This window comes from Eucyclogobius newberryi, unplaced genomic scaffold (assembly GCF_026437365.1).
Source record: "Eucyclogobius newberryi isolate DKJ021-1_F unplaced genomic scaffold, fEucNew1.0.hap1 SCAF_15, whole genome shotgun sequence".
NCBI classification, from domain to species: domain Eukaryota; kingdom Metazoa; phylum Chordata; class Actinopteri; order Gobiiformes; family Gobiidae; genus Eucyclogobius; species Eucyclogobius newberryi.
Genome location: NW_027315779.1, coordinates 27,532,389 through 27,554,888, shown reverse-complemented (window position 1 = coordinate 27,554,888; position 22,500 = coordinate 27,532,389). Strand labels below are relative to the sequence as shown.

General features: G+C 38.9%; 1 protein-coding gene across 6 annotated transcripts in view; it reads left to right on the top strand.

The window, feature by feature from the left end:
* ncam1a (neural cell adhesion molecule 1a) overlaps positions 1 to 17,626 on the top strand; it is a 527,426-nt gene extending 509,800 nt beyond the window's left edge. For 4 of the 6 annotated variants that reach the window (XM_072446941.1, XM_072446940.1, XM_072446939.1 and 1 more), the window contains 4 exons: positions 6,124 to 6,322; positions 8,750 to 8,866; positions 10,830 to 11,186; positions 17,315 to 17,626. In XM_072446941.1, the coding sequence (XP_072303042.1) occupies positions 6,124 to 6,322; positions 8,750 to 8,866; positions 10,830 to 11,186; positions 17,315 to 17,459 (818 nt within the window). In that variant the 3' untranslated portion in view covers positions 17,460 to 17,626. The remainder of the gene's footprint in view (positions 1 to 6,123; positions 6,323 to 8,749; positions 8,867 to 10,829; positions 11,187 to 17,314) is intronic. The other 2 variants (XM_072446942.1, XM_072446944.1) reach the window with 1 other exon arrangement.
* The last annotated feature ends 4,874 nt before the right edge of the window (positions 17,627 to 22,500 follow it).

The following is a 22,500-nucleotide window of genomic DNA, read 5'->3' as shown; positions in this document are numbered from 1 at the left end:
GTGGGACGATTCGCTCGCGGCTGCAGGTGAGCGATAGGTGCGTTTTATGATTGATACGTGGCAGGACTAATCGGCAGTCCACGCCACGAGGAAATAAGACTCAGATTTATGCCAAAAAAATCGTCCATTCAACCTTTAAATTAGATGCTCAACATGTCACTTTAAAATAGTTGAGAGAAGAAGTTGATGCAGAAGATTACAGATGATTCATTGCATCCACCTCAGACGACCCCAGCAACTCCTCACAACAACATACAGATTTATTCCATCCTTCTTACATAGCTCCCCAAAATTCTCTATCCTCAAACCTCCGCGAAGCACAAGTTCCCCGCTGCGCGCGTAAACGACATCACCGAGTCGGGAAAACAGTATTCCGAGCTTGACACTGTATCTTTGGAGCGTTCGGGGTGGAGAGAGGGCTGCTGGCAATGCCCACGGGTAGAGCCGCCTCTCCCCGGGTAACGCTTCGTCCCGAAATCCCCCCCCCCGCATGATTTATCGCGCGTGTTAAAATGCAAATGAAGCGGCGCGCAGAGGAGTGCGGCAGGGTTGTACGCGTGCGCCTGTCAACTCTTGGAAAGTATATGGTGCGCCGTCCTGATCACCGCCATTAGAGGAAATTACAGATTCGGCGCAGACGTGACGAGCGGATTTGAGTGATAAATGAGGACGGCTGAGTGTGTTATTGCAAGAAAGTGTGGCTGCAGATAAACATAGTGGAGTGTCCATTACCTGTGATGTTACAGAGACATGGAGTAATACACAGAAAGTACATCAGCTCGGGTGAATATATTTATATATCAATAATGATGTCTGTACAAGGGATGCGCGATAGTGACAAAACCGTACAGCTTTATTGATTTGAAACAAGTTCATTCATTTATCACAACTAATCAATTACTAATGATTATTTATATTTATACTAGTTTAGTAATCAAATAATCATTGTCTGGACTTTATACACACTCCAAAACATGCCATGTGCTGAAAAAATATGTTTTATTGCTTAAACAAAGCAAGAATTACATACAAATTTCAAAATGACACAGACATGAAATGACACAGACATATGTTCATTTAGTGCTAATTATACTTAATTAAGAAGTTAGGGTATTAATTAAGTTTTTACTAAGCCTGAATCATTCTTAATACACTATTTGTGGTGCCCGTTCATTAAAAATTATGTTTTGTGCAATATGTGAACCTCAACCACAATTTTTGCCATAACATAGTACAAATATTCTAATCTTTATAGTTAAAATGATCGAATAGATAGAAGATATTAAAGGAGGGATTAGAGATTATTATTTTGATTAATTGATTGATTTAAAGTGTAGTTATTACAAAGTGTAGTTATTACAAAAAATTAACTTAACTTAACTTGCGATAGTTACTGCGATATTATCATTTTTTCAATACATCTACTATACTCATCCTAATGTATATGAACTGCAGATCTGAAATATAGTGAGATATAAACTAGATCATGTCTAATTTGAATATTTAGAATACAGCAGGTCATTGTTTTTAAAAATATATACCGATTTATGATGGATTGCAAAATTGCCCATTTAACTTTATTAGGATTATGTATTATGTATATTTATGTCAACATTACACATACATTTCTATTGAACAACAAATATGTTAAGAACTGACAAATATGTTTATGGTAAAAGGTCTCTTTACTCAGAGAACTTGGGTTACTTCCAGTACTCATAAGTTATGTTTGGTCTCATCACTTTTTACAAGTTAAAATATGACATATATAACATACAGATAGTCAAATGTTAAAAACAGCTACTTCTGAAGAATACATTTTCTTTTTTTTAAACTAAAATACAATATTCATGCCAAGAAGAAACCTTTCTAACTGACAAGGATCTGCGAAACAAAAAGTATGTTTTTGTAATTATTCATCTTACCACTCCCATATTGCTGTCTATCTATTCACATAATTTATTTAGATAACAGTTCCTCTTTTGACTGACTCCCTGACTCCCTGAATGTTATTCCAAGTCAGCAAGGGTGAACTACAGCTTGTCATGTTCCTATTTTTGCACCGGGGTTAATTCAAGTGTCGTCAAATTCCAAAATAATTAAAGATAACACTTCTTCCAAATGCAAAGCCCCTCAAATCCCTCGCTCCGGTAAATCCGGTTTACTCCTCCCGCGAGCCAAGTTCATGTTTACGTGGGAGAAAACAGGGAGTTCCAGCACTTTTGGACCCAAAAATGGTTTCATAGCAAATATAATGAAGAAGAACAGCAGCTGGAGCAAACTGGTATGAAACTCGACTTGTTGTTTTAAGATGATCAGGGAGTGGAGTTCCTTATATGGGCTGGAAGAGACGGGAGGAACGGGACAGAACATAAAGATAAATCACAACCTAAAGCCAGTTTTATAACACAAAATAAAACATATATTCTGATCATTTATAATATTCTCTTATCTCATATTGCTTACGGGCAAACATGGATTGGCTTTGCGTTGTATCAAGATCTTGGTGGTAAATATTCATGGGTTTCCGTCGTCGCCATTTTGAGGACGTCACCCTTTGTTGTAGCCTATCTCCGCTGTTAGGTGATGAAATGTAAAATGCAAAGGGCCTGCGAGTCGCTGACAACACTTAAAAGCAGCCAAAACTTGCCACAACTAACTTTTGCAAACATTTACCTCAAGTTACCTCGTCCACAGAAGCGCTCCGTACAGACAAGCTCCCAAAGCCTGATCCTAAAATATACCACCTGGACAGTAGGAAATGAGGCAATCGCTAAGTCTGTAAGTCGGCTAATAACGTTTATTAGCATAGCCACGCAATTAATGTGGCAGTTTAAAGTGTAAACTAGCATTAGCCGACTGCTGACTGCCTGAACCATTTGCGACGTCAAACAGAGTCTTTTGGGATATTACAGAAGAAGAATAGACTTTTCTTTTGAGAGTTGTTTTTGGCTAAGCCCACAACTCAGCTTGCAACAAGTGTGCGATGTCACTTCGGACCTGTGAATAAACGAGCAAGGAGGACAACAATGTCAGCCGTCCTGTGTATTGTGATTGAAGATGTCCTAAATATAAAGTAATGATCCACAGGTGTCATAAGTCGCAGACAAAACCATAATGTCTTCTTTAAGGAGACATATGATGCAAAATCAATAACTTAAATGGGCATTAAACCTTGTTACAACAGTTTTCTCATGCATTAGTTTACTCAAAGTTGTATTTTGATCACTCCCTGCATGTTTGAGTTAATCCTGTATTGTCCTGCAAAATGAGGCTAGAGTGCCCCAAAAAATCCTGTTTTCACCTAACCCCTATCCCAGGGGTGGGCAAACTACGGCCCGCGGGCCACATCCGGCCCACAGGGCCTTTCAATCCGGCCCGCCAAGCTTGTCCGAGTAATTTTTTTTTTAATTATTATTATTTTTTTTTCCTTTTTTGCCCTCAGGCATCTGTCTGCACTTGTATCCTTAATAAATATGACGTGAAATGATTTAAATAATAGATTCAATAGCCTATATTTGACAGAAAAGTTATATTTTATTTGATGTTTAATTTTTGGGATTTATTTTTTTTTCACACCAATGATGACGGGCCGGCCCTCCGCTACTTGCCTGGATTCAAATATGGCCCTCGGAGGAAAATAATTGCCCACCCCTGTTCTATCCCCACCCACATCCATGTTCTTAGTTGTGATTATTTATGAAGTCGCCGAGTGACACATGTAGAGTTCTAAAATGCCACGTAGCCACTTTAGAAAATATAAAAAACATGTAAATAAAAATCTGCTTCATAGCGATGCCACTATGAAGAGGCGGGGCTTATCTGTTCTACCATGTTAAACAGGAAGTCAGTGAACCTGCATCTATTTACTAAGCCGTTTTGGATCAATATTAATGTTAACAGAGAACAAAATGTAAAATGACAATTAATGCCATTAATATGCAATACTAAATATCTAAAAATAATAATAATACATCTGATTTAAATTATCTTTATTTTAATGTGAAGGCCCAATGAGAGTAGGAGGACGCTCTTCGTCATGAACGCCCAATTTATTTCTTTGTTTTTTTCACAGGAAACAATGAACTGTTCTACATTCTCATTAATAACGCACATTATAGGAAACGTGTATGCAATAAAAAGCATTCTCAGGCATCAGTCAAGCCCGGCTCCTCACCTATTGCAAGAATTAATTTACAGCCACTATAATGTCATATTTGGTTTGCATATGCAGCGGCAAACATAATTCCTTTTGTTCATCTGAGTGTGCTCCGGCTCTTGTGATGAAATTGAACTCCCCAAGTGTGTCGAGTGTGATGACTTTGCAGCCAGACTATAAAACCAATATAAAGTTTGAGAACACACTCTCTTTCATCTGTCGTGCATAGGCTTATTGCTTTGCACACGGCACTGTGACTTGTCGACAGCTGAGATCAGAAGTATTAGAATCCACTCCGGAGGGGAAACTTCGAGATGCAAGATGAAGTTTGAAGATGTTTTATTTATTGTCAAAAGGGAGCGCAAGTGTTGAATTTTGAATTGGCGGAGAGTTGAAATGTCTGGTGTGTTCGATTGTTACTCAAAAAAGATGTTGTCAGTGACTTATCTGACCAAATACATCGCAGCGGAGTTGTGAAAGGTAAAGGTACGATCGTTGCAGTTAAAATATACAAGTACACACATTTCTACATGGGTTTTCCAGCTCTTAAAGGCCTATTTTTCCTCAAACTTTCCCATTACTCGGATCAGGTTCTCTTCGGGCTGTAGTGCTGCTTGCTGATTGGTTCTTTATCGAAATCGAAGATGCACTATTGGTTCATGGCCGTAAAGTGTTGATTTTGTGAAAACGTGCAAAAATCCTGATCGAAATTTTTTTAATCAGTTTTTTGTGTGATTTTAATGTAATCTTTGGAGTACTATGTGTACAAATTGTGCTCTGTAAATAAAGATGTCGTACTATAATGTGAAATATTCCAGGCAAAGCAACAAGACAAGCGGGTGTCAGGCCCTAAACCAGAAAAGTTACATCTTTAATCCATACAATTAGCCAATGCTTTATATTTACTGAAACGGCTTTACCCCCCAGGCCCTCATGGGACAATTTTGGGGAGTTTTGGGAGATTCTTTGTGCAAGGGAATAATTATTGGTAAATGTGTTCCTTGATAAATGTGTTTTAAGATTTCAGCGTCGCAATGACAAAATAAAAAACATAAAAAAATAGGCACAAAATTCATATAAAACCCTCTTAAAGTTACTTTAGGTCCTTTAGGTCCTAGGACTTCCACTATTTCACTTCACTGTTTTTCAGAGGGACATTGTGGCAGTCCTATTTCCCATATTATACAATGTTAAATACAACTATTTTGTATTTCTCATAACTTGAAAAAAGAATTAAAAAAGACCATTCTTTCTAAAACACATCCTCACTTTAGACCTATACATTTGTAGTTTTTAATATTTCTAATTCGTTCTAACTTATTCACAACATTTGCACTTTGTTGTGTGTAAAATGCATATTTTTGTCTTTTCTGGCCACTCGAGGATAAAAACATGTGACATAGTTTAAAATAGCAAATAACAACTGCATCACCAGAGCCGACCGGCCGCAGTCCACAGAGAGGTGTGAGCTCCATGGCAACGCCTGCTCCCGTGTGCTCCTGTGGGACCTACACTGGCTTTAAGGACAGGAGTTTGTACAAATTAAATAGCCCGGCATATGTGTGCTGTGACCTAACCACTCCACCACCGGGGCCGCACCATAGGGGTGTTTCAAACGGTAAAACAAAAATGAATTCACTGTTTGTATCCTGAGAAAATGCGTATTTATTTATTTTTTATCTATATTTTTTTCTTGTTTGAAATGTTTGTAATGTGAAGTACATTTGTGTATATATTTGTGTCACAAAATAGCTTCAGGAGGAGTTTTGTTTTTTACGCCTGAGGATTAAAAATGAATAAATTGATTGGATTTGAGGGCTTGTTACAGTTGTCCCATTACAAAGAAACACTCACACATTTCCACTCAGTCCTGACCACGGCATGTCTCTTGTCTCCCTCTTACCTCCACTCCACCCTCTGCTGTCTCTTTGTCCCCTTTTGCGTCTCCTTGTGTCCCCCTGTAGACAACGGCTCAGGCCTGGGGACCGGGACCATCGTGGGGATCCTGATCGTGGTCTTCTTCCTGCTGCTGGTGAGCGTGGACGTGACCTGCTTCTTCCTGAACAAGTGCGGCCTGCTCATGTGCCTCGCCGTCAACGTCTGCGGAAAGGCGGGACCCGGGGCGAAGGGGAAGGACATCGAGGAGGGACAGGCCGCGTTCACGTAAGTTTGCTGCGCTAAACCCGGGACAGTTTGGACAGTTTGTTGTGTTCGGATCATGAGTCCACTCGTACAGTCGAGCGCTCAGCAAATGTTTCTGAACTCAGTTGCGTCATTTTAAGTCGAGAGATGATAAGTGTATATATATATATATATATATATATATATATATAATATATATATATATATATATACATAAACTTCATGTTATGTTGTCAGTTATAAGTAAGGCATTTAATGTGTAAAATCACATATTTGCTACATAAATCTGAAACATGAACTGAGCTGAAAAAATGTACAGAAAGAAATTTGAATATCTTTTTTTGAGTTTTTTTGAACTTGATCTCACAGAAAATATGTGTAAAAAAAATAGCGAATTTTGGCCCAGTAAAACAGATCTTTCAGGATGTTTCATCAAAATCTTGTGAAAAAAATAAATCAAAAAATCAATGCACATATTTGGTACATAAAATACATTTTGATATCTTATTTAGTTTTTAAGTTATTGTTCTCACTGAAAATGTGTGTAAAAATTCAAATTTTGGCCAATTTTGGCAAAAAAAAATATATATATATATTTTTAAAAAATCCTTTAGTACGTTTTGTCAAAATCCTGTTGAAAAAGAAAATAAAAATCTCATATTTGGTGCATAAATCTGAAAGTTTATTGGAGAATTTTGTTAAGCTATTAAATAAATACAACATTTTTACAGAAAGGTTAGCTTGATCTCCCTGAAAATGTGTTTAAATATTTAAATTTTGGCAAAGAAATTCAGTAAAACAAATCCTTCCGCACGTTTCATCAATATGTTGTTCAGTCCAAGATTGTAAAGTCTGATGTTTGTAGGTTCTACTTTAAGGACTGTCTCAATGGAGATAAACGCATTTGTAGAAAACAACCTTAGAATAAAGTCACTTCAATGAAACAATAATATCGGTTGTAAAAGTTTGGCTCTTGAAAGTGCAAACTGACCAAGAAAAGAAAAGATTATATAAATATTTGCTTATATTGTCTCATTTTAAATCTCACTTTAATCTTTAACATTCGTTCCAGTTGTGTAAAATGATTCCAAACATAAAAGCTCACAGCAGGTATGAACAGAACGTGAGTGTTGATCGCCGATGGGAGCGCGTGTCTCCAACCGCCGCAGTTGCTATTTCTGTGCGAGAAAATCACAGGAGACGCGTGGATTTGGAGCTGAGAAGAGAAAAGCCAGATGTCACGTACTGAAGCCTGCGTCGGGAAAGTCGAGCTCGCTGGCACAGTCCCGGGAGACGAGCGAGTTTCAGGCGTAGAGGCGTAAATAAACTTGAATGAGCTTTTAAGCCTCGATACAGCGGCGTTTCCTCCTCGTTTGTTTCCTTCAGAATTGTAATTTGAGTGATTGGTGCTCGTTTGAGTAATCCTGCATAAGTTTGTTTTAAATCAGAATGTTTCCAAAAGTGAAGTGGAACAGAGTGTGATTTCATGATGTCAATAGATAAGCTGTGATTCATCTCAGAATGTCACAAAGTATGAAAGATCCAGGGGGTTTTGTCAAAGTAAAAGCACTCAAACAACAAAGACAAATGTGAGCCGGGTTTTTTAACATTTGACATTGGATTTGACGGCATTTGTTTGTTTACTATGAGATTATGACAGATATTTAGTATTTTTTATGAAGGCAAAGTCGGTATTTTTAGGTTTTACTGGTCAAATAATTACAGAAATGTTGACTCCACAATCGTTTTTCCTTTTATCTACAGATGCATCACATACTTGACACAAATGTTACAAAAATAACATTTTCAGGCCAAAAAATAGTATTTCTTCCATCATTCGTAATCTAAAAAATACATTAAAATTCTAGCGTGGAAATTCAAAATTGTTGCTTGCTTTTTGTTTTAAAGACTTAATAACCATAATTTATTAGATCTGATGTCAGTTAATAAGTGAAATAGTGTTTATTTTGTACTGCGCTCTATGAAAGTCCTTGTGTTATATTTTATAGTTTATCATTAAGTAGTTTAAAAACTCAATAATGAATTACAGTCTGTACCTTGTATGTCCATAAACTGTAGCAAGATATTTCATTGTGGCTCTATTGATGTTTCAGATTTAGGCCTTATTTATGAAAGAAAACATTGTATGGTAAAAAAAAACTTGGAATACCAGTAATTCTTTCCCTATTTATGTAAGGAAACTACACAAAGAACTTTTAATTTAAGATTTTGATACACAGAGAAAAAAACAATTATGTTAATTAATATATAATACAAATAAATGTATGTATGTTTAGTCCTGACTGTCATTCTGAATAAAGGGCTGTGTATGTGGCACTTTCTAGCCCTGCGTTTGGTGTAAATATGAACATAATGATGAATAAAGTACCGCAGTGTGCAGAGAAAAGAGATGTTCAAGACCAACACGCTGTTGTTTATGACTGACAGGAAAGACGAGTCGAAGGAGCCCATTGTGGAGGTCAGGACCGAGGAAGAGAACACTCCAAACCAGGAGAAAGGGGGCGCCACTGAGCCCAACGAGACCACCCCTCTGACGGAGCCAGAGTGAGTAACAAACTGGGCATTAGGCGCTGTTAAACCTGGATTTAAAAGTGGAAGTCTCGTTTAATTTAGAATCAGCGCTGGCTATGTTCACAAAATCAAAAATCTGATCATTTTCTGATTTGTGGAGTTGTCAAATTATTGAGATTTCGTGTAAACTCTTTTATCAGACGTGAGTAATCAGATTTCTTCAAACTTGTGTAGGTTTTGACAAGAAGAATTGTGAGGAAAAATGGAGAAAAAAATGTGGCAAAGACAAAGATAAGAGAGAATATTTTAAAGATTGAAATAATGTTTTTAAAATTCAAGTTACTCCAAAAAATCCATTGATTTAGTGACAATTTTTAAACAAAATCTGATTTCTCTTTTGCTGTAAACACACACTACACATCAAATCTAATTATTGGGTTATCTGATTATTGTACTGTAGTTATCAGATTATTTGTGAATATTTGTATGAATTAAAATGCAAAGTTGTGTTTATATTTAGATATTGAGTTGCATTTATATTAACTTTTTTCTACAAAACTCAATAGATTCAAATTAAAGGTGCTGTACCTAATTTTACCATCTTAAAAAACTAAAGAAGAAGAGTTTATGTTGCGCATTTGTCCACATTTTGTTCTGTTACAGCCTTACTCCAAAAATAATTCATTACTTACCTCAGTATTATTCCACGGACAATACTCCATAATGACAATGTGAAAGAAGGTTGTTAAAATTCTTAAAATGTATTTAAAAAAAAAAAAAAAAAATTGACAATGATGAGGTGCCATGACACTCACAACTGAGCTCAGGGACATCGTTTCCCCCCTGATCATCCTTGAGATGCTTCTACAGCTTGACTGGAGTCCATCTGTGGTAAAGTCAGTTGATTTGACGCGATTTGAAAAGCTCACTCCTGTCTATAGAAGGTCCCACAGTAAACAGTGATGTCAGAGCACAAACCAAGACAGGAAGACCTCAGAGACAAGGCACAGATCTGGAGAAGGGACGGAAACAGCCGCAGTGAAGGTTTCTAAGAGCACAATCGCCTCCATCATCCAGAAATTGAAAAAAGTTTGAACGAAGTCTCTTCCTAGAGCTGGACTTGGCCAAACAGAAGCAATGGAGGGAGAAGGGCCTTAGTCAGGGAGGTGACCAAGAACCTGATGGTCACTCTGACAGATCTCCAGCGTGTCTCTGTGGAAAGAGGAGAACCTTCTAGAAGAACAGCCACCAATCAGGCCTGTGTGGTAGAGTGGTCAGACAGAAGCCACTCCTCACATTTGTAAAAAGGCCCCTGAAGGACTCGCAGACCATGAGGAACTATCTTCTCTGGCCTGATGAAGCAAAGGTTGAACTCTTTGCTTGGACATGTCCTGTGTGGAGGAAACCAGGCCCCGCCCCTCCTCTGGCCAGGACCATCCCGACAGTGAAGCATGGGCGTGGCAGCATCAGGCTGTGGAGGTTTTTCAGGCGCAGGAAGTGGAAGTCTAGTCAGGATCAACGGAAAGATGAATGCCGCAGGTACATGTACAGTGACATCCTGCTCCAGAGGCTCCGGACCTCAGACTGGGGCCAAGGCTGTGACAACAAAATGTGGAAAAAGTGACACACTGTGAACACTTTCTGGATATTTAACTTTAAAATTGGTACAGCCCCTTTTAAAGAAAACATTTCACCAGATCATGTTATTTTGTCCAGGCCACGCTCTACAAAACACGCTTCTAAATGTATCATAGATGTTTTAACACAATGCTATGCTACATATTAACCTAAATGCTAACCTACCACCTTTAAGTTCCAATATTTGTTTTATTATGTCTTGTGTTGCAAACATTTTTGACTGTACACCTTTTCTTTTTTGATTTGCACTCACTTTGTCTTCTAACGACACCTGCACCCTCCCCCTCCCTTCTATGCTTTACCCTTTTACCCCTGTATTTGCCCCTCCCCTCCCCACCCCACCCCCTCTCCCGCACAGGCCCGCCTCCCACGACTCCTCCGCCCCCACCGTTGCCCTGCTCCCCTCCTCCACCGCCGCTAACTCCGTAGCCGAGAGTTATAGCACGGCACAGAGCAGCCCGGTTAGCGAGTGCACCACGCTAACCACTAGCCCCGCTAAAGCCGCCCCGGCCCCCCAGAACTCTCCCGGCTCGACCCCGCAGCCCGAAGTGGGAGCCCTGGTTGACCTAAGTGAAGCCCAGCCCCCCAAAAGTCCCCCCGAACCAATCAGCAGCCCTCCTCCTCCTGTCGCTAACGTCCAACCAGTAAACAGCTGTCCCGTAGAAGGCGGGGCCACGGAAGAGCTCGCCCCCCAGAGCACCGCGAGTCAAAATGAGTATGAACATCAGTCATTTTTAACATACGCACCCATCCCATCCCATGTCACGCTGCATGCTCTGGTACCACCTCAAAATACTGACGGAAGACTTTGTTTCATCACGTTCTGTATTTTCAATATTTCTCATTTAATTTTTTTATCCCAGAAAAATATGTTGACATTTTTTCAGTTGCTGACTTTTGTAGTAAACATAGATCTATTTATTTTTCTTAATCCAAAATCGTAATTTATCGATCCAAGTGAGTGAATCTGTGCATCTTAAATCTTTACACTTTGAATTGAGACTTTTCAATTTGACTTCCCTTTTTCAAAATAAAATCTGTGAAAAAGCCCAAATACATTCAAACCGAGCGTCAGTTGAAGCCACCGCGACAACACAACACATCGTCCGGGTTACCGAACAGGGCGAGGACAAAAACTACCGCTAAAAAAGATGGGTAAATACCTGTTTTGTAGCGTCTTCTGAAAATCCCCGGTCTGTTCTGCTCGAGTTCTCGTTGGCCCTGAAGGTTCTGTCAGACGGTTCTGTCAGACGGTTCTGTCAGACGGGCTCCATGACGACGCTTCTCTGGACTCATGACGGATGAAGGAGTCTTACTGACAATCACCGGCGCGTTCTCCTTTACCCGCCTCCGGTCGTCCGTCTCCATCTCGCTCGGGCGGACGTGATGAGCACGCCGGCTTTTTCTGTCAGCAAACGTGTCGAGGAGAGCGACTTCAGCACCTCCTCGCGAGTCCAGCGCCCGATCCAAGCGCCGCTCGGACTCGGGCGGAGCAGGAGTGTCAAGAGTCGGGCGGTTGTTTTGGATTTTGTCTGGAGTGGAGTTTGTCTCGCTTGACACGACAGCGTCAAAATGGGGACAAAACTTGGACGAAACTCTGAAATATAAAGGTGAACTAGACCAGGAGTAAACCAGGACTAGACCAGGAGTAAACCAGGACTAGACCAGGAGTAAACCAGGACTAGAACAGGAGTAAACCAGGACTAGACCAGGAGAACAACCAGGAGTAAACCAGGACTAGACCAGGAGTAAACCAGGACTAGAAAAGTAGTAAACCAGGACTAGACCAAGAGTAAACCAGGAGTAAACCAGGACTAGAACAGGAGTAAACCAGGACTAGACCAGGAGTAAACCAGGACTAGAAAAGGACTAAACCAGGACTAGAACGGGAGTAAACCAGGACTAGACCAGGAGTAAACCAGGAGTAAACCAGGACTAGACCAGGAGTAAACCAGGACTAGACCAGGAGTAAACCAGGACTAGACCAGGAGTAAACCAGGACTAGAACAGGAGTAAACCAGGACTAGACCAGGAGAACAACCAGGAGTAAACCAGGACTAGACCAGGAGTAAACCAGGACTAGAAAAGTAGTAAACCAGGACTAGACCAGGAGTAAACCAGGAGTAAACCAGGACTAGAACAGGAGTAAACCAGGACTAGACCAGGAGTAAACCAGGACTAGAAAAGGACTAAACCAGGACTAGAACGGGAGTAAACCAGGACTAGACCAGGAGTAAACCAGGAGTAAACCAGGACTAGACCAGGAGTAAACCAGGACTAGACCAGGAGTAAACCAGGACTAGACCAGGAGTAAACCAGGACTAGAACAGGAGTAAACCAGGACTAGACCAGGAGTAAACCAGGACTAGAACAGGAGTAAACCAGGACTAGAACAGGAGTAAACCAGGACTAGACCAGGAGTAAACCAGGACTAGAACGGGAGTAAACCAGGACTAGAACAGGACTAAACCAGGACTAGAACAGGAGTAAACCAGGACTAGAACGGGAGTAAACCAGGACTAGACCAGGAGTAAACCAGGATTAGAACGGGAGTAAACCAGGACTAGAACAGGGCCGATCTAAGTACATTCGGACTAAACTGGGCTAAATTTGGACCGTGTGTGAATGCGCCCTAAAATGGGGTTAGATTTAGAACGAGATGGACACAGGCACAGCTTCTCTCACAGCAAGAAGGTTCTCTATAAGGTCTATGAATATGGAGTCTAAGTAGAAATGTTGCTGAAACACTTTATTGTTTGCCACGCTTCAGGTAGATAGGAAGAATTTTAAAGAGGCTGTGCCTGATTTTTTTTAAGTAATATCTGTTTTACCCCTGTGCAGTTATGTTTTAAAAGCATCTATTTGGGTAAAAATGAGACCGCAGTGCTTTCTCTTTATCTAATTATTGAGCGTTTTATTCTCTGCTAAGCAGGAAGCGCGGGATTAGCATGCTAATGTTTGTTAGCTTTACCGTGGTGGTAAAAATCGCTTTGAGTTCAGAGAGATGTGAAAGGTGCTTATAAGCTCATTGCAGAGTTCAAAATGAATAAGTTATCTTGTTCACATTTTAAGACTTTAAAATCAGGTACTTTAAGTGTATAGATTACACATTTCCTATGTAAAAAAAAAAGGGAAGTAAATCTGAAAAAAGGTTTATAGCCAGCAGATTTAAATTTCTGGCTTCATTTTCTTGACATAGAAACAAAAGAAAATGCAATGAAATAAATACAAAATAAATACAAATTAATCAAAACTCGATCCATCCATTTTCTCCCGCTTGTAAAATCCAGCTTTAGAATTAGACATCAACGAATCCTTTCTGTACGATCTGTAAAACTCTTGGTTCTTTGTTCTACTTTAAGAGCTGAGCTCCTATGAGTAAAAAAAAAAAAAAAAAAAAAAACATATATATATATATATATATTTTAAAGTAACAATATCCCAAATGAATCTAACGGCTCACCTTAAAAATGCATTTCCAGATCTTAATACCTAGAAGGAGTTTTACTATTGTTTTATTTGTTGATGATTTAGGCTGATGAATTAGTGGATTAAAAGGAAACACTCCCAAAAATAGGAAAAGCAATCTCCATACAAAATGTTCTGGAAAGTAATACAACCTTCACTAAAACATACTTTGTCTTCCTCCCTGTCAATGGGAGAAGGCTCAACAAGTTGTCTACTGAAACAAGTTTAGTTGTTGAACCAAGTTTTCCTCCCAATAAACATGTTATTGCTTTCTGCAAAAGTTAACAAGGCAACAGGCCCACTATTTTACTAGTTATAATTATGTCTCCCAAAGTAGTTTTACGGTGTGCAGCTGAACTCTTGAAGGCCAGATGGTTCAAAATGTGCCCTGACAATCTGAAGCCACATTCAATTTTTTAAAATCCGGTAGAAGTATTTTCAGAAGGCCAATAATAATGTTAGAGCACGTTTTAATAAGGCGGCCCCAGACAGCAACTCAAATTAATGTGTTTTCCCTTCTCACATTTGCTTTAAAAGTCTTAAAGTGAGAATTGATCAAACATTTTAAATTCATTCTGAGACATTAAAAACACTTTTAATATTGTAGTTATATGGAAAAAATCTCCTGTTGAACAAATGGTGGTAGAGGGCACAAGGACAAGGAGAGCTGCTGGCACACTGAGGTTTGGGGCAGTTCAAATGATGCTAAAACAATACTTGCATTGAAGTTGGTTGGTTTTCCAAGTGAAGACAATTTGAGAGCTGGAAAAAGAAGTATGAACTAAGACTGAGAGGACAAGTGAAGGGTAGCGTTGATTTAAAAGCAGCTTGTTACGTTACTTTGTTCCTGCCCTGAAAACTAACATGTTAAATTACTGCACTACTGTGTTACAAAAGTAAAGCGTTACATTACTATTGCGTTACCAATAGTTAGCATTGTTGTATAACCTATATCGTTTGCCCACAATCCCTTTGCGTTGCTGAACACAGTAACATAATCATTAAAATATCAAATAAACAAGCAAAATAAATGTGTTTGACTGAGCTTTTATTAGTCTTTTATGTTGACAGATTAACACAATACAATGCTATACAATAAGCAGGTGTAGGTCTGTCCTCAAGCAATGAAAAACATCACTAAAACAACATGAGTGGATTAGCAAGAGCACCGACGCACAACAACAGAACACACTTGTTTTAGGCCCATAGTTTATTCAAATCAAACTCAGCACATCACTGTTTCACTACATTGACTCCTCAGATACCAAATTGTGGTTATAACAAAGGAGAAGGAGTTTTGTGCCGCACAAAAACTCATTCCCAATATTGTGACGTCAAAGAAAGAAATCTTTACAAGTCCATAAATCATCGCCAGAGACATTCTGAGCGTTCCTGCCATCAAAATGTGTTACTTTCAATCAGATGCTTATATTATTAGCATATCGGGCAAGCTAGCTTTTGTTTCTTTCCCCATCCCTATATCTGCTGCCAGTAGATCACATTCTAAAACATAAGATGCCTAAGCAAAGTTAGTCAAGAGCATGTTTAGAGGCCAATAACAATACAACTAATGCATGCTACTTTAACAATAGCTCCCATAATCACCCGTAGTGCATAACAAGACAACAGATTTACAAGCGCTCTCCTCTCACACCTGTTTCAGAAAACCACAGAAGCACAAATGTACAGCGACAAAGGCCCGGGACGCTAACAATGGCGTTCTTAAGTGCTGAAGTCTGCTCCCTTTGTTGGCGCGGCGGGCAGCAGACGGCGTGTAATTCCCGCGTACATTGCGGGCGCAGTTGTTGTCGGCTCCGTGCATTGTGCTCTACTGTACCGCTGCCGTCTCATCCCGCAGCCTTTGTTCCCCGGAAATAGCTGTGACATCCATGTACTCGCTATTTGATGTCTGGTGCGGATAGGGCACTTTATCCCATTATGTGTGAAATGCTTTCTGTTCCACATGGGGAAAAACATTCCCCCAAAGCATCCAGCATGTTTTCACCTCCTCACTTTGGCTTTTTACTGTTTTTCTGCTTTACTGATGAGAGTAAATCTGAATAACGACGGTCAAGTCCGCGGGTAGATGGGTGTTTTGCTACGCTAACAATTTGTAAATAGTGTCGTTGTACTTTTAGTGTATTTGTAATGTATAGTAATTGTAATTGGCACTATGCTTGTATGGTATATTAGTAGAACGTAACTTAGCAGCAATGATCAGGCTAAGTTATGTTAAATATCAATGGTCAGAGTGGTTAGCGCGATGGAGTTAGCATTTTCTTGCTCCTATATCTAGGCTAATCCCAGAGCTAGCTAGCAAGCCTTTCCTTACCATACAATTTATTACTTTATGTACTTTATTTACAATGCACTTTGAAAACAACCAGCATGAAAAAAATATTAAAACTAATTTTGTTACTTCAGAAAAAGTACAGCAAAACAATATTCAAGTATTACATTACTATATTAAAAGTATCTAAGTGCACCTTAAAAATATAAAACCGTAAGATTTTTTGTTTTTACTTTTCAGTCCATTTCAAAAAGTAGAGCAGCAAAAGTTACAGATTCCTGCTCTTAGATAGTGAAGTAAAAGTAAAAAGTATCTCCTGTAAAATGTACTTAAATACAGATTAGAATATAGATGTTACTTAAGTACAGAACTTTTACTTTTGTACTTCCACCACTGATTAAAACATATAAAAGAAAATAAATCAAAACTGTTTAAATCTGAAATAATGTCAATTAGTCAAACTATAGCTGGAGTAAAGAGTAACCTTCAAGTGCAAAGCATGACGCCTGGTACCAATACAAACCTTCTATTTTGATTCATTTTCATACACACACTTTGACATCTATAGGCTGCACAGATATCAAACTAGATCTAACTAGATAACTGAAGTTTGCATAACCAAACACTCTAAATCATCATAAAATTTGGATTACTTTTTGGTGTGATTTGTCCAGTTTAACATTATATTTAAGAGACGGTATCATGTTCTGATTAGCTTTTATGCTAATCGCTACGTCAATAAACTACGCAAAATTATCCTACAATGCAACAATATTTTAAAGTTGCTCTGTTGTTACTCTCGTGTGGTTGAAGGGTTTTTAGTCCCCAAAACGTATTGTATGGTTGTTGTTTTTTGTTATCTGTGTCATTGCGGCTAATGCTAACTCCCCTATTGAAAATGCAGTCAATGTCCCATCCTGTACCCGCCATTGGAACTATGTGTCTATAGATTAAAAAATACAACAAAAATAAGACGGATAACGTACAAAACATTAAGACACCCGTGGACTTGGCTTTAAAACTTCTACTTATCACTAAATGTAACTGTCTTTTTTCTTTCTCTGACTGTTTTCTTTTCGCTACAGCGGTAAAACGGTGAAAGACGATGCCACGAAAGTCGATGGAGAGGTGAAGAACGGCACGGTTGAACCAAACAACGCCACCACCCCCGAAGTGAAGACGGTGCCCAGCGAGGCTCCCCAGGCCAACGGCAACGAGAGCAAGGCGTAACGCGGCAAACAGGAAGAGGCGGGGCCAGGGGGGTGGGGCAAACGAGGTGGGAGGGGTCACTGTCACTGAAACCTCGAAGCAATGTCACGTGCCGTACCTTTCCGGCAAATCTCAAACACTGCGGAAAAAGGAAATTAAAAATGGTTAAAGTGAATCAAATAACGAAATATTTTAGTAGATCTGATTAGTTTTGATTTATTAAATGATTCGACAAGAATATTTGACAAGATATTTTGGATCGGCTGCAATGGGAAATAATAAATTGGCTAATTTTGTGGTTCAAATGAATAACTCTAGACCAAAAATAACACTTTGGTGCCTGTCAAATAAATTAAAGGCCAAAGGAAATTACAACTTAAAAAAAAACAATTAATATTCAGACTTCAAGACAATATAGCTTTTTGGGATTTTCCTTTCCTGCAGTGCATCGAACCATTCCAGCAAATCTGTAAATAGAACATGGGTTATTTTCTGACTAGAACGATCTGTAACAGCCTGCACATGCCTTAGTTCCTTTTAAAATGTTCACTCAAAACCAAGAAACAAGTTTGGGAAATAAAGTTCAACAGGACAAATACCACTTACACTTTGAACAGCTTTCTGAAAGGCTTTGTCCAAACTAATGTTTTCATTTTGCAAAATGTAACTGCATTTTTATCGTGATTCTGTTTTTGAACATTTAGAATTAAAAACTGAAGTGGTCGGAAAAAAATATTTGAAAACTTCCAATTTGTACCAGTGTTTTTTTCCATTTGCCACAACGACTACATTTAATGTCAAAATAGACATCAACAACATGACAAAGAACGTTTGCGTAAAAATGCCACCGCCACCCAATATTATTAATAACAGTTAATAATAAAAGTCAAAGAACGCGTCACTGTGAATTTTGACCATGAAGCGCTGTGAGTAATACAATGCAACAGCTTGTAGCATGTAGCGACGTGTAGCATTTGCTGGAGTATAGAGACACAGGCGCCATTGACTCCAGCTCAGTAGGTGGCGGTAATGCATTGGAAGATGGTGAAGATTGTGCAACTCCAGCTAAATCCAAAAGAACAACAAGTTATCACGTAAGAGAAATCCGCATGCATTGATAAGTTGTAGGACCGGCAGTACTTTTACTTTCTAACTGCCGGGGAAAAGTAACACACAAAAACTCGGCTTTAAATACAATACATGTAATTATCCTTGCCGTTGCGTGCATTGATAATAAGGCATATCCTCGATCAATATCTACAATTCACACTCCAGTGCACTAGGTGGCAGTAATACATATGAAGATGGCTTGTCAAACTCCAGCCAAACCCAAAAGGAGAACTGATCATTTGACGCATTGATCGTTGGTTTAAATTGAAAAACAAAACAAAAACCTCTTAGTTATAGACTTGCGTTTACAGCTGTACATTACATTACACTCCAGCCCAGTAGGTGGCGGTAACCTCCAACTAAACCCAAACGAAGAATGATTTTTCGCGTAAATTCCAATTTCTCTGATTCCAAAATGAAATGGCATTGGTTTGGACACGGTCAGAACCCGCCGCATTACCAACAGTGCTTGTGTTTTTTTGCCTTATTTGTTTTGTTTTTGTCGATATTTTGTCATTGTTAAAGATGTGTGGATGCCTATTTAGCTTTTTGAATGTGTTTTCCAGGTTTAGAGATTAGAACTTAGAGCATGCCTGATTTTTACTGCAAACGTTACTGTATTTCTCCACATGTCGCCGCTCTTTCTTTTTACGATTTTATTTTTTGGATTTGTTTGTTTGTTTGTTTTCTCCTTAAGTGTTGCCACCATGCGCTCTTATGCGTTGGGATGTGATTTTTTGCCTTCTTCTGATTAAACTTATGTTAAGACCACTGATTTGCGCTGGCAAAGTTCCGGGCGTTTCAATACTGTCCCGTACGATGATGTTTATTTATGATTTGCCAATGAGTGTGAATGCATAGATAGTGTTTTTACGTTTCATTAAGTGTAAGACGTGGTCATGATTTGGCGTTGTCCAATTAGTGTCATGGTGAATATGTTTCAAATGACAATATTTTGAAGGAGACACATTTGTTAAGAAAAGGGAGGAAGAGGAACAGCGAATGGCTTTGTTTTTATCAAGTGGATTTTTGATTATATTTTCATTTTCTCAGTTATTGAAATCCAAACTCCTGTTTGAATACAGGCGGTCTGGGGATTTTTAAGAATAATAAGTGTAGAATAAGGTGTGGACGTCCCAATAGTAAAGAACTACAGTACTATACATAAATATTTATTGGATGTGGTGGCTCGCGTACTGCCCGTCCAATGTTTCTTATGAAGGACCAAATACAAAGTACATTTACTGCAACACTTCTCTGACGTAACTGGACCAGGTTTTTATGCAACCGCGCTAGCTTCATAACGTAGTCGTCAGGGCGTAATCGCTCGCTACTCTGCAGAGACCAAAGGGATTGTGGGACGGCAGGATGATGTCATGTCATACGGTCACTTTTTCCTTTGGTGTTTCTCGATGAATACAGTCGTGTTTCAGTTTCATGTCCTGTCAGTGAGCGCACAGCTTTAGATATAGACTCATACACGTGTTTTAGCCTCACCTTTTGTGTATTCCACTGCTTTTAGAGGTCAACTTTAAGCACTACAGACCAGCTGACCACTCCGAATCGAAGATGACGTGAATGGAGCTTTCTTTTCTCAATTTGGCGCAAGATCTTTTCACAATGATATTTGCACAGCCCAAAAAATTCAAAATTTAAGCCCATTAAACTTTAAAAATGTCAACATAAAGAATATTTGCTTGATTTTTTACATGTCAGTTGTAAACTTTTCGGCCATTAAAAATTATTCCAAAAAAAAGTGACAGTCAAACCAATTTTATTTGCGTACATTTCCTTTAAATCAAATTCTGTTGTTATTTTTGCCATTTCAAAATTAGCATGTCTTAAATGTTTTTTTGCCGATCCCTTTAGGCCCTTTTCACGATACCGTCTGACTCCGGTTGCTTTAAAAGTGCGTTCCATTCATTCTCCATGAGGAATTAGCATAAAAAGTTCATCAGCACAAAGTGGAGAGTAAGTTCCAGATGTGAGCGAGTTATGCTAACAAACATTAGCATGCTAATGGTGCACATACCGTTTCTCAGAGAATAAACGGCTCTGTAAATAGACACAGAGAAAGTGCTGTAGTCTCATTTTCACCTGAATAGATGTTTTAACAATCCATCTGTTCTGGGGCGAAACAGATTTGACTTTATTACGAGCGAAAAATTGGGTAAATGAACTAGTTTCACCTGTTTCAAATCAGGTACAGCTCCTTTAAGATTCCCTGCTGATGTATTTATATCACAAATTAAAAATTTTAATCTGCTGCAAGTGATTGTCCATCTGTAAGTCACTCTCTGCTCCGGGATCTTTAAATATTAATTTACTTTAGCAAGACTCGGCTAATTCCCCATCGAGAATGAACGTAACAGGAAGTGAAGATCAGCACTTTGGAGACCACAGGAACTAGCCGCGTGCTATCGTGCAAAGGGCCTATAACATCAACTTTGATTGCCTCATTTTAATAGTGATGAGACATTGTTTTACACCGGATGCCCTACCTGCTAACTATCCAGCTAGCTATCATTACAAACACGGCGGCGGCTAACATAGGCTAATCCAAACATAGGCTAATCAAACAGAGGTAGTCAAAGCTAGTCTGTAGTGCTTTTGTCATCCACTCATCGCTTCACCACTTATTTAACTAAACAAAGCCATAGTTCCTGTCGCAGAGGTCAGAGGTCGACGAGTCCTCCATATTTGTACAGTGTTGCTATTTGTTGTTGTATAGTCCGTGTGAAAGTGTGCAGCGTAGCGCGTTAGCTTGTGTCAGCAGGGAGCGTTAGCCTGGTGGTAGCCGATAGCCGTGTAGTTCCACAGATGAGGCGGCGGACGGGAAAGACACAGTGCCTTGGAAACAGAACGTGGTGGCAACTCCCTCAGTGTCTTTACAATAAACGTTTCACATTCCAATATGAACATGTCTCTGTCGTCTCCTTTTTTAAATACACTTCCTGTCCAAAAATAAAAATAAAAGTCACTACTTGGAGTGAATTAAGCAAATACAGTAGGTTCTCTCCTCCGACTGGATGCAGTGAGTGGCTTCCCCTAAAGTTAAAAGTATTACAAAATCTAAAATGTTCAAAGTAATTTAGTCAGATTTGGAGAACTGTTAAAGCATCAAATTATAAACTTGATTAAGATCATTTTTATCTATATACTGTACTGTTCTATACTTGTATCTTATTTTTTTGCTCAAAGGGAACAAAACAAAATACGTAGGCAACATGTCACCATAAACATGCTAAAATAATAACGTTAAAAAGATCTTTTGTTTGCGCACCACACGTCAAAACATTAAAAAAGAAGAAAAAGGGAGAAGTGGAAAGTATTTGTTGGTCGTTGAAGTATTTTTAGCTGTAAAGGATGAAACAAAATACAGATGTTTTGGTCTCATTTGTGTTTGATTTCCCGGACACATGTTGGAAAACCTAAAGAGCTCCTGCACACGCTATCCCAGCATGCACCACCACACTCCACACTGGCAGTGAAGGGGGCGGACTGGAATAGTTTTGCACCGGGACGTACAAATGATCGAGGGCAGAAGAAAGACGAGGCCTTTTGCCAGATTTACACAGCTCCAGATCGACGAGAAGTGGATTTGTGCAACGAAAGCTCACATTAATGAAGGTATAAATGTTTTTCTGAATTCATTTGGGTTTTTATTTGGGGAATGATCCAACCATCATCTCATAATGATTCAAAATGTAGAATAAGTCTGTGTTGATGATTCTAATTCTAATTATGAGTCTATTAATTAAGCGAGAGAGAGAGAAACGATCACAATGAATATTATAATCCAAACCACTTTAACATGTTTATTTTAAGTCAAACTGTGTAATACTTACCACATATCCTCAAGAATTGCTGGAATATAAACATAAACCCTTTGAGTTGAAGTAGAAACAGGAGTATCATTATTTTTGACATATTAGTAACTTCTTATATTTCA